The 12,287-nt window shown below is 36.4% G+C and overlaps 1 protein-coding gene across 3 annotated transcripts in view; it reads left to right on the plus strand.

Annotated features, from left to right (window-relative positions):
* The window catches only part of nek7 (NIMA-related kinase 7), a 224,589-nt gene that overhangs the window by 179,930 nt on the left and 32,372 nt on the right, over window positions 1-12,287 (plus strand). For all 3 annotated transcript variants that reach the window (XM_069937882.1, XM_069937880.1, XM_069937881.1), the window contains 2 exons: window positions 7,105-7,213; window positions 11,179-11,286. In XM_069937882.1, the coding sequence (XP_069793983.1) occupies window positions 7,105-7,213; window positions 11,179-11,286 (217 nt within the window). The remainder of the gene's footprint in view (window positions 1-7,104; window positions 7,214-11,178; window positions 11,287-12,287) is intronic.

The following is a 12,287-nucleotide window of genomic DNA, read 5'->3' on the forward strand; positions in this document are numbered from 1 at the left end:
TAGCTGCCTCTAACACTTCCTCTTGCAGTTCACTCCATTTGTCTACCACCCTCTGAATGAAGAACTATCCCCTTGTGCCTCTTTTAACTTCCCATTTCATAGGTTTTTAAAAAAAATTTAAAGATTCAGCATGGCAACGGGCCCTTGCATCCCACACACCTGTGCTGCCCCAAATACATCCATTAACCCACCTATTTTTGAAAGGTGGGAGGAAACCGGAACAGCCAGAGGAAACCCATGCAGACGTGGGAAGAACCTACAAATTTCTTAGAGACAGCATTGGATTCGAACCTGCGTAGCATTGTGCTAACCACGACGTAAATCATGACGTCCCATTATGCCCTAGTCTCAGGATTAGTCATGATTTAGATTTTTGAAAGTTGGTTTAGATTGTATATCAAAATTAACCTGTGATTTGACACACTGAAAAAACCTTGACCAAGGACGTTGTTATTCTCCTTTTCTGTTTATAATGGTTTGACTATAGCATTGAAATTTGCTTATTTACCTTCAGAATTTTCTAAGAGAGTCAACCTGGAAATTGGAAGATAATTTGAAAATACAACAATGGTATATAGAAATGAATAAATGTATTCCATTAGAAAAAATAACATATAGTTTAAGAAATAATATTGAAATATTCGAACAAGTATGGGAGCCTTACATTAAATACAATAGCGAAAACCTACCGGGGACAAACATTACTTAAGTTGATGGAAGGAGAAGGAAAGAAAAGAATGGACTCTGTAGAATTTCTGGTGTGTTTTTGTTGAATGACAACATTGTCTGACTGAATTAATGCAACCTAGATTGTATACCTAAAATGGATGAGAGGGGGGGGATGGGGGGGTGGCTTGGGAGGAGGTGGGGGGGGAGAAAAAGTCACTGTAAATGTGTGAAAAAGAAAAAGTGTATATCATGGCTATTGTGATTTATGGTGTGAAAAATAAAAAATTTAAAAAAAAAGAGAGTGCTTCCGCTTAATTAAGGTCCATTGTGAGTCAGCATCATTTGTTTTCTTTCATCCCAAAGGGTAGCCAAGAAAATGTAATTTTGTTTGTTTTTACCTGCAATTATTTTACTTTTTATTATTGAAAAAGCAACTATATAATTTACTTTTGTTATGCCCTTAACTCTTGGATTCCAGGCCATTTTCAGCAATATCTTGTTATTTATTTTGTCAAGAGGCAGCTTATTTGCTGGATCTGAACAATTCAGTGATTCACCATACAAACAAGAAATTCAGATCGAATTAATTTCGATGTACGTGCATGGAATTACATAGTAGCACGATGCAGCTATTTTGAGTGCCTGTAACTCAGTTAATTTTCATATAGATCATGTTAGATTTGCAGGAAAAGACTTCCTTTATACATAAATCTATCTTTTACTGGGTTCTCTACTTAAAACAAAATTGCAGGTATCACATGATTAAATCAAATATTAAAGATCAAAATATACATCAGGTATTAAAGTCAATACTATTTTCAAATTTAATATCTGTCTGGATTACAAACAACTGTGATGTTAATTTAGATCTTGCATTAACATTTAATCCCATTTAAAGTAATTTGCATTGTGGATGAGGTATTGGGTGACTCCAAATGTGTTTAATTGGCAGTCCACTATTGTCAAGGTTATACTGGTTGAATAATTTTCAGTTAACCCACAGACATTACTTTTGAAGTGGTTAAAGATAAAGTGTGGCATTAGAAACTTAAGTTTTAAATTTTCTACCAGAGCACAGAATTCCAAGAGCCATGTTGTTTTGATGGAACACTCAAAACCAAAATGTGAGAACACAGTATATTCCTTATCAGTTCTTTTATATTTATAATTGTAGTGATTGTAAAATACCAGCCTCCAGTCATTTTTTTTACAGACTACACTTGAACACCTTGTGATGATGCAATGGGTATCATTTGCAGAGGTTAATTTTTACCCCTTGCTAGGAGTACTAATCCCTTTTTATGTAGGATTGAATTCAGTCCTGCTCAATGCGATATTTATTTTAATGCGATTCTATTTATTTATTTATCTATTTATTTATTATGTGCAATATTCTCTCTCACAGTTTTTGTTGAAAATCCTTTGTTCCAGTCTCAATAGAAATTTCAATTTTGATGCTTTTATTTTTCATTTGGCTGTACATGTTATATAAAATAGAACTCCTGAAAGGAAAGCTGTTTCATATCCTTACCCTTCCGACATCAAACAAATCTCTGATATGTAAATGCAGCCTTGGGAAGAATAGATGCAAAGCCTCATTTTGGATGGATGCCAAAACTTTCTTTTTTTTGAATTGTGTTTGAAACATGAGAAGAGCAGCTGACCAACAATTTACATGTGAACCCAAGTTAAAAAACAACTGGAAGGCAAAATTTGACTGGTGGACTGCTGTGGTCTTGTACCTTTTGGGAAAAAAATAGAAAAATTAAATTGGGATATTTTTGCATTTTGAGATACAAATATTTAAATGTATTAATTGCATTTGTGCAAGAGTATTTTTATAATTCCACTGTTTGACAATTTTGCTGATTTTTATTACATTTCAGTTGAAAACCAGATGTGTGATTGAGAGTTGCTTTTTTTGTAACATTGTAAATAAGCTGTTTTTTCTAATAATTGCCTCTGAGGTTAAATATGACAAAACATGATTTTTTTCACTCATTGAATTAATCTAGGTTACTATGTACATTCATGTCACTAATCAGAAATCTGTTGTCAGAGTGATTGGCAAACAAGTTAGTGTAGTATTGAAGAGTTCCACAAATTGATTTGAGGAGAATACAAAATTAGGTCCCCCAGACGTAATGGTGGAGAATACTGAGAACTTGTGGAGAAGACTAGGATGGTGCCCAACGCATTGTTCTTGGAAACACTGTCCATGAAGCATTTGACATCTGACTCACTATTTGTTGTAAATTATTTTAGTGGCTTGGATTCGGATGCCATAATAAGTTGATGAGCTTTTTGGATAACACCAAACTCGAAGCAGCAATAGAATTAAAGGAAGGAGCTCAAATCACAGACTGAAGAGACTGAAATACATAATTAGAGAAGTGTGATTCAGAAAAAATAAGTTCTCCATTTTGGGAAAAATATGGCAATAACTTAGTGAGGGGCCATTTCATGAACATCTTTTACAGCTAAATGCAATATTTTTAGGTAAATGAAGTTAGCCAATATAAACCATTTAGTGATGACTTTAGCCAAATGTGTACTGATTCATTTTAAAGCAGTGGTTCTCAATCTTTTTCTTTATATTATCACATACCAATTTAAGTTATCCCTGTGCCATTGGTGCTCTGTGATTAGTAAGGGATTGGTTAAGGTGCGATATGAGTGGGAAGGGAAGGTTAAGAATCACTGCTCTAGACCCAATTGTAACTGAAATATTTGCTGGAGAAAAATTGTCATTGGCCCATTTCCTTTGGAGTTATGAAACTGTGCACATAACAAGTCAATGGGTACGATTAAAACAGTGGTTTACAAACTTTTTCTTTCCACCCATATGCCACCTTAAGCAATCCCTTACTAATCACAGAGCACCTATGGCATAGGGAATACTTAAAGTGGTATGTGAGTGGAAAGAAAAAGGTTGAGAACCACTGTTTTAGTGATTGAAGGAAAACCTGACAAATATCTAGTAGTCTGGGTTGATGTTACACTGAAACATGACCAACTAATATGGAGCAGAATATAATAAAGAAACTTAAACAATATTTCTGTCTAAGACATTCTCTCTGTCGTTACAATTTAAATAAATTATGATCTTTTCCCAAATTCTCATAAGTTCACCTTACAAGCAACTGAAAGACTTGGATTAAATTCCTAGTCAGTTTTGAGTTAGCTTGATACACTGTTTGGTGATATTGTAATTAACGTACATAGTTAAGGTGGATAAAATTGGCCAGAGTTATCACAAAATGATTTCTTTTGTCTTTTTATTAGCTAAATTCAGTTACCTAAAATGCTGAGTCTTTTTGTCACCCTAACCTCAACATAAAGTCTTGCTATCGAACGTAATGGGAAAAATAAAATAAATTGTGAAAGTAAGTTGATAGCAAGTTTTATACCAGAACTGACAAAAATAAGCTTAGACTATGGAAAAGGGGGGAAAAGAAGCTGAAACATTTTCTGAATGAACAGTGAACTTGAACAGCCTTAGAGGATGTCCAAATAATTCTATTTATTTATTGATAACATTTTTAAATTCTGTATGTGAAATACTTATTTTTTTTTTATTCTTAATTCTGTATTTGCCTCTAGCTCATTCTTACTGTCTCTGTTTCCATTTCTTGTTTATTTGTGCTGATAACTTTACATTAACACCTCCATCCAATGAGTTTTTTTAAAGGTTTTTTGTTAACCTGAATAAACTACTTTCAAAATAACGTTAACTCCAATTAAGAAGTAATTTATTGGCTGCAAAACACTTTGAAAAAATGATAAAATAGCTAATATTTTGTAAGCACACTACCAAAGAGGCGCATGATGCAGGTTACAATGAGCGCTTGATGTGACGATCATTTACAATACAGGAATTACATATCCTGATTCTGCTAGGTCAGAAATTAACATTAGAGAAGTTCAAATTGCTGCCTCTGGGTGACAGAATAAATATTATTTTCTGTCTGGTTTGAGGTTTAGTGTTGAAATAATTTTCCTGCAACCTTTCATGGTCATAAATATTAAAATGTAGGTTGCAAGAAAATAATTCAGTAACATATCTTTTGTCAGCACAGCACATTTTGTGAAGAAACTTGATGTTCCAGAAGAAAAGAAATGTGTTTGGATAAAAGTGTTCATAACTGCAGACATCAGTTGCAAATATTTCTTCAGATAAAGAGTAGAAATTAATTGAGAAGGTGGTCACTGAATATTAGTAGTTTGGAGGAAAAATAGACTAAAAATTCAAGACTATAATTTTGGATAATATGATGCACACTTATGTTGCATAAAATAATGAGGTGTGAAGAAGAAAAGATTCTAAGTATTACTTGATCATAATTTGTCTACAGAAATAGAAGTAGGAATAATTTTATTTTGTTTGATCTAATAACAAGGGCAATAGAGTAAAGGCGCAAGTGTGAAACATGGGTTCCAGTAGGTGGTACTGAGTTTTTACATTATATCAGTCTAGTCTGACTGATCACTTACAGAATGGAACTCCAGCTTTGCACCAAAAAAAGCTAAACAAGGACATTAATGTTTTTAGACTCCAATGTCGGGAAAATCACTGAAAAAAATTAATATAATTACTGCTCATGTGGTCGTTCACACTGGACACCTTTTTTTTAGACTGCAAGTACCCGAGTGCTACAGTCCCAGTGGTTGGACTTGCAGTAGAATGAATGACAATTAATTTTTCTGGTATGATTTTCACTGCAGGCTTTCTCCAAAAAGTTGTAGGGGTCCTGCAGGATAAATCGGGGTGCAGGAATTGACTCAAATTGCCTGTGTTGCGGCAAAATTCCTTGATTGTGCTATTACATGCCTGCAGTCTAAAAACCTTTATTGATGAAACATTGGAACACTCAAGAGGGGGAACAAGCAGAAGAAAATAGAGTGGGAAACTTGATCATTTAGATTCTAAGAGATAACAGAATTTTTTTAATTTTAACACCATAGTCACCAACTCAACAGGAAGGAATAATGACCAGAATAGATGATTGAAGGCAAAGAGATCAATTCTGGTGCATCTGTTTAAAAACATGTTGAAAGGTATTTAAAATGTGTGGTATGAAATGATTCAACAAAGTCAATAAAGAATGGAATGGTAATTTCACCAAGAATTAGGTTTCTGAATAGATGTATAAACTTTTAAAAATTTTAGGCCCAATCAACAGTGGGGGAGGATTGATTATCTTGATATTAATGATTATTTGGAAACACATTTCCAATGTTTTGAGGGATAAATATTATGTCCAGGCTAAAATAAGTGGAATATGCTCTGTGGCAAGAGTGGTCTTGAGAAAAATAGACTTTTCTTATTCTGGAATGAATTCAATAGCTTCACCTAATTCTTCCCTCTAGCCCTTTCTCTCATTGTTACAGTTGAACGACTAGTACTGTTGTCCATCTGCACTGCCCACCACTCTATTGCATGCCTTACCTTTTTTTTGATCCATCCACCTCTGTGGCTTAAAACTTTAGTATCCCTGGTCATTGATCTGAAGTATTAATTTATTTCTCTCTCCACAGATGCTGACTGACCTGTTTAGTATTTACAGCATTTTTTCCTATCCACGTTTCCATGATCAATAATGCACAATTTTAAGTTTGCGTGGGGCAATTTCAGTTGGCTGGTAACAAGTGGTTCCACAAGGAGCTGACAGTGGTCAATCATTTAAATTCTATCTGTTTTGAACTTGGCACATTTTTCTAAAAATGACCTTGTGGTGAGATGTCAGTGTAGCTAACCTCCTGTTATATTCCTGGACCCATTTTGGATCCTACTGCTAGAATACTGATATGTTGGAAGTGCATTGAACTCTGTGTTTGAGTTATTTTATCGGATTTGAATTCCTGTTTAGCATTTTCCAGTCTAACATTTTTATTACTTGTGAATTTTAAAATTTCAAAAACTTAATTTAAAGTCACTTGAATTGTTTTTACATAATATTGCATATTGCACACCAAACAAACAAATATTGTCCCTTCATTTCAGTGTACACATTGGGCTGTACTTGGATGTAAGGCCTTTTTTTTAAGAAAGACAAGTTGCCAAAGTTTATAAGAATATATTAGAAACAGGTATATAAGATGCTAATTGATACCTACTCTCTACCTGCAACCTCTTTCACTTTGCAGGCACCTGCCTGGTGAGTGGTGTCAGGTCATCCAGCCTTTGGCATCAGGAATTACTAACTCTTGGCAGTAAACTATATCTGGTGCTACCTGACTCCTTGTTTTTTTTTAAAAAATAAACTAAAATGGATAAATACCCCGACAGTTATCAACTTTATAAATGTTAGTTTCCAATAGAAACTCTGTTTCAAAAAGGATATTTTTTTCAAAATGTTATGTGAATTATTAGTGTTTCAATGTCATGCATAGTATTATGGCATTCAATTTGTTGTTAAATTTAATATTTTATAGCATTTTAAGAAGCAGAAACGGCTGATTCCAGAAAGAACAATATGGAAATACTTTGTTCAGCTCTGCAGTGCCTTGGAACACATGCATTCTCGGCGTGTCATGCATAGAGGTAATACTGAGAAATAAAGGTGGACTGTAAATCTTTACACTGATAAACTGTTGCACTATCATAAACTAGGAATTGAATGATTGTTACGTTACACATCCAAAACTAGTTCTATGGAGAGCCCAAAAGAAGCTTGCCTGGCTAGCATATGATGCCTTTCAGTTGTTAGCTATTTCCAATGCCTGAATGGCATTGCTGATAACTAGTATAAAGATTGACAATTTGAGTTGGTGAACAAATGTGGAAGGAAAGGATTTTGGGCTTTAGAAAGGTGAAGACAAACCATAAGCTTAATTCTATAATGTCAATAGATTCAATTTTTTTTAACTCAAAATTCTGATCAACACTGTGGGCCATAGTCAACAGAGTTGAAATTATTTCTTTTTTTAAGCTGTGATAAATCATTTTTACTGCTTCCATGTTTTGCAACCCTTAACTTCCAATAAGGTAAATTTTGCTGCTTCATACTTCTTACAATAGTGGGTCAGGTCATGTCTGTCTTTGGGGGTGTAGGACATTTTTGCCTCCACAGTTTGGCATCCACAATTTGGCACTGGACATTTTGCCGTCCACAGTTTGGGGCTGGACATTTTGGCGCTAATAGGCTACAACAATTTATTCATTTATTATGAAGCGAGGAGTGGCACTTCAGGCTGTGGTGTGGGACGCTGTCACTCTATCATGTCAAACTGACCGATGTGGCACCATGGGAGCTGGAGGCTTACCAGTGCTTGGCGATGAATAAGCGGCGACCGATGGGTGGGAACCTGTTGCCGAGCCCTTTCGGGGTAGGTTGTCCTGGGGCTGGGGACTGAACCCTGATCCCCTCATGATCCCTGATCACCCTCCACTCCCAGTTCCCGCTCACCCAGTGTCACCCCCCCCCCCCCCCACCATTCCCATTGTCTAGAAAGAATTTCAGGCAGTGCTGCAATGCCAGGGGTTCAGGCAGTAGTAGACATTGAGTGGGGCAGGGAGCCAGGCCAGTGCCAAAATGTCCGAAGGGCTCAAAAGTCATTTTTTTCGCCAAAATGCGGTGCCAAATTATCCGGTGCCAAATTGCGGGCTCCAAAATGTCCGAATCAGTGACTTTGGTGATTCCTGGAATCATTTGACAGGAGAGATAGCTCAATGCAAGCCTTACTTTCTGTCAAAGGCTTAAAAGTTTTCATAATATCTATTGTATGGAGTTATTTATAAAGGTTAACATTGGTTTCAATGGATAAAATGAATTATTTTTATTATCAAAAAGTATTAAAAAACATTCCTCCTCCATTGGCAGTCCATTGGGCTCAAAGATGGCTTGATTCCAATCTGGTTTTATGTGTTCTGGAGTAATTCAAGAGAGGAGAATGGAATATAATGTGTATTTCAGGAGTCTGGCAGCACATGTATAAAGGTGTGAGGATCCTGCAATTGGCCACAATGCTGAGAATTTTGGGCTGGGAGAGAACATGGATGTTGGTCCAGTGTTTTTGAGAACTTTGTGGAAAGATATGTAATGGTATATTCAGAACATCTTGAGGGGAGTGGTGCTTGAGTTGGGGTTGATTAGGTTTCGAGGGGATTAGTATACATGGGTGGAGGTTGTTGGTATTTGGCAAACTAGGTGGAATTCAGGAATGCAGGCTGTGTATGGCTGGAGTGGGAGGAGACGGAAAGCCAGGTGTGTAAGATGAAGTTTAGGAATTGTGTCGGTGTGGTCAGTCAGGTCGGCTAGTTGTGTGACAGGAGAGGAATCAAAGCGAATTAGGGTCTTGGGACATGATCAGAGCTGGCAGGGTGCATGGTAGGGAAGAGTAGCAATATGGGCTGAGTATGCATCTGGAGGCAAGAATCAAGTACATGATGGATATAAATTAAACACACCATCTTAAAACATTAAAGAATGTTTTAAACAAATTTCTTAAATGGTGTGAGGTCAATTCCATGTTGACCAGCGGCAGCATAATGATAAAGGTCCTGGTGTTTGGAAGAAGAGGTTATCTTTTTCCCCTATTCAAGGAAAAGCACATTAACCAGCCTCTTCCTCTTGTAATTGATTACAAGGGTTGAGAATTGGCTGAACTCCGTCTTCAATGGGGTCTTAAAGCAGGAGTGCAAAGCTTGCAGCTTCCAATACCAACTCCTGCTATAAACCTGACTCTCTATCTCTCTCTCTCTCATCTCCCCTCCCCCCCCCCCCCAAGAATCACGTTTTTTCCTTCTCTCTGCAAAACCACACAACCCCTCTTAGAATAGCAATCTTCAACCAGCAATTCAACCTTCCAGCCCCAGTCTTAAAAGCACAAGATTTTCAATTCTTGAGCCTAGGTGCTGGAGAAGCATGGTGATCCATTAACACCTACTTGTGAAACTCACAAGAACTCTTCCATTGTCTCTGCAAAGTCAAGGCTCCACCTTAGGCATATCTCGCATTTTAAATGAGATGTCTTTTGTCACCTAAACTAAACCCCCACAATCTATACCTTTTTAAGATATATTTTATCATCATTGTATTAACCCAATTTGTAACAGTTGTTCCAGATTTACAGCACATCTGTAATATGTGAACATCTGAATGCCAGTAATGTCTTTCAGTACCATCAGACACACCTAGTTCGGCTCACAATAGGGGTTTTAAAAAAAACTTTTCTGAAGTCAACAGTGGGGACTCTTAACACTTTCACACTTGCATCCCAGTAAATCGGCTGTTCAGTGTCCCGGGTTGGCCTTTCACACTACCACACCTAACTGGGACACTGAACATTTTCACACTTGCAAGGATTTATCCCCTGCGTTTGGTCTGTTCTACCTTTTATAGGAAATGCCTGCAAAGCAATTGCCTGTTTCACACTTGCCTGATCTTAACACAGGCGCCTGCAGATGCCGGGGATTGTACTAGCGGTTGAGGCCTGCAATCCCCGGAATGAAATGATGTCATCTGATGCCGTCGTTGAGCAGATTTTGCTTTCACACTTGCCACTTTAAAGGCCAATTGGCATTTGATTCTTGGGATTACTGGCAAGTGTGAAAAGGGCTTTAGATTCTTCTATCAGTGATAGAAGGTAGGTATCAACAAAATTCTAATAATGTTATCATAGTGTTACCATTGTTGGGGGGAGAAGGAAAAATTGATGAAACTTTGGAAAATCCCATCCTCATTCCATATTCCAGGTTTACTGCATCATTGAGAATTTATGACAACCTTTGACCCTTTGTGTCAGTGCTGAGCAAAATGAAGCACTCAACCAATAATTAATGCCTTCTTAATTTGCTTTCCTGTGTTGCATGGCACAAACTGGAAAACAGCTCATATCCTTCGACTGTGTTGTTAACAATTTCATGTTGGATATTGATTAGTATGTACCCTTGTATGTCTGAGGAATTGTAATCTTGGCAATATAAATTATAAGTAAAATAATTTTGAAGCAGTTGAGAGGAACAGTTTTGTATTTTTTTAACATGCATATCTATATATATAATGCAAAACAATGTTTATTTCTTTGACAGATTAGAAATAAAGCGAGCAAAGAACTTTGAAAACTTGAGTGCTGTTAGTAAAGTCTTGAACATAAGATACAAGTGGATATGAGGGGAAAAAACATTTGTATACATTATGCAGTTAGTATCTGGAAGTTTGGTGGAAATGGGGTCCCTTTGTAGTTTCAAAAGGGAATTAGATAGGCACTTGAAGGGAAAAACAATTTACTGGGCTCCAAGCAAAGAGCAAGTAGGAATAACTGGACTGTTTGACAAAGAGCCAGTGTGGACATGATGATCTAATCACTTCCTGTTCTGTCACAATTCAAAATTTTTTGTATGAATGAGCAAGGTTCTATGCTTTGCCTTTTGATAATATTTGGAAGCAGATTTGGTTTGAAAACAGAAGTTGGAAATTATTAATGTCGAGAAATATTTCTTGTTGTAAAATAGTAGTATGTCAAGAATTCCATTATCATTTACACAATTATTTCTGTTCCTTGCAGACATAAAACCAGCTAATGTATTCATTACAGCAACTGGAGTAGTGAAGCTGGGAGACCTTGGATTGGGCAGATTTTTTAGTTCGAAAACTACAGCAGCACATTCTTTAGGTGAGCAATCCTGCACAACACGAACCCATCTAATTACAGAGGTAGGATGTATTTGATTAAGAGTGCAAAACCATGTGTCTGTTTTTAATATGTAAGCAACAAAAGGCAAGCTCCCCAACCACTATTGGGTTATCAATTTCATTGTGCAGTTAGAGATTTCCTGTTTCGTTGACCTTTGCCTTTACACAGGGCATGTCTGGAAGTGACACGTCCTGTCCTGCTACTGATACAAAACCCTGATTACACAACAGTTTAATAAAGTCCAAAGAGTTTATGATGAATAGTCTGCTTTTAGACTACATGCTGGGCTGACCCATTGATCTTTCTAGAGGTTCATAATGCAGAAATTCTTGAACAGAGTTTTCTTTTTAATTGCATTGCTACATTATTTTTCAAACTTTCAAGACGTAGTTCAACTAGCATTTAATATTTTGCTTCTTGACTAAAATTTTAAATCAAGTCACTGAATAATTAACTAGAGCTATAAAAAAGAATGAAGTTAACAGTGATCTTTCAGCAGTCCTGATCCACATGGAAATTGAGTTGTATTGGACATTGGGTCATTTGGACCAGAACATTTCAGAGATCCTGGTTCTCAAACTTCAATTTTATTTCTGACTAACATCTTCCTCGCATGGGAGTGAACAACTAAATGTTATCAAGCAGCAGTGGATGGTTGGAGGGCAAGGGCACCATGGATTATTTATAAATCTTTTGTAAGTGATAGATGTTTTCATTTCTGATTACAGGCTGTTATACCCAGTCAAATATACACAGGAAGGTCTCACATAATGAGAATAGAGCGAATACCATCTTCCAGGGTCTATTTGATGGTACAAACAGTGATTATTTTAATGATGATTCAAAAATCCAAATTGAGGACACAAAAAAAACATATCTTTTGAATAGATTAAGAGGATCATATAGTACTACCTCATAACTCCAAGACCAGGATTTGATTATGAGCCCTGCTGTATTTGGTGTTTTCTCTGTGACAGTGG

Source organism: Narcine bancroftii, chromosome 5 (genome assembly GCF_036971445.1).
Source record: "Narcine bancroftii isolate sNarBan1 chromosome 5, sNarBan1.hap1, whole genome shotgun sequence".
Taxonomy (NCBI): Eukaryota; Metazoa; Chordata; class Chondrichthyes; order Torpediniformes; family Narcinidae; genus Narcine; species Narcine bancroftii.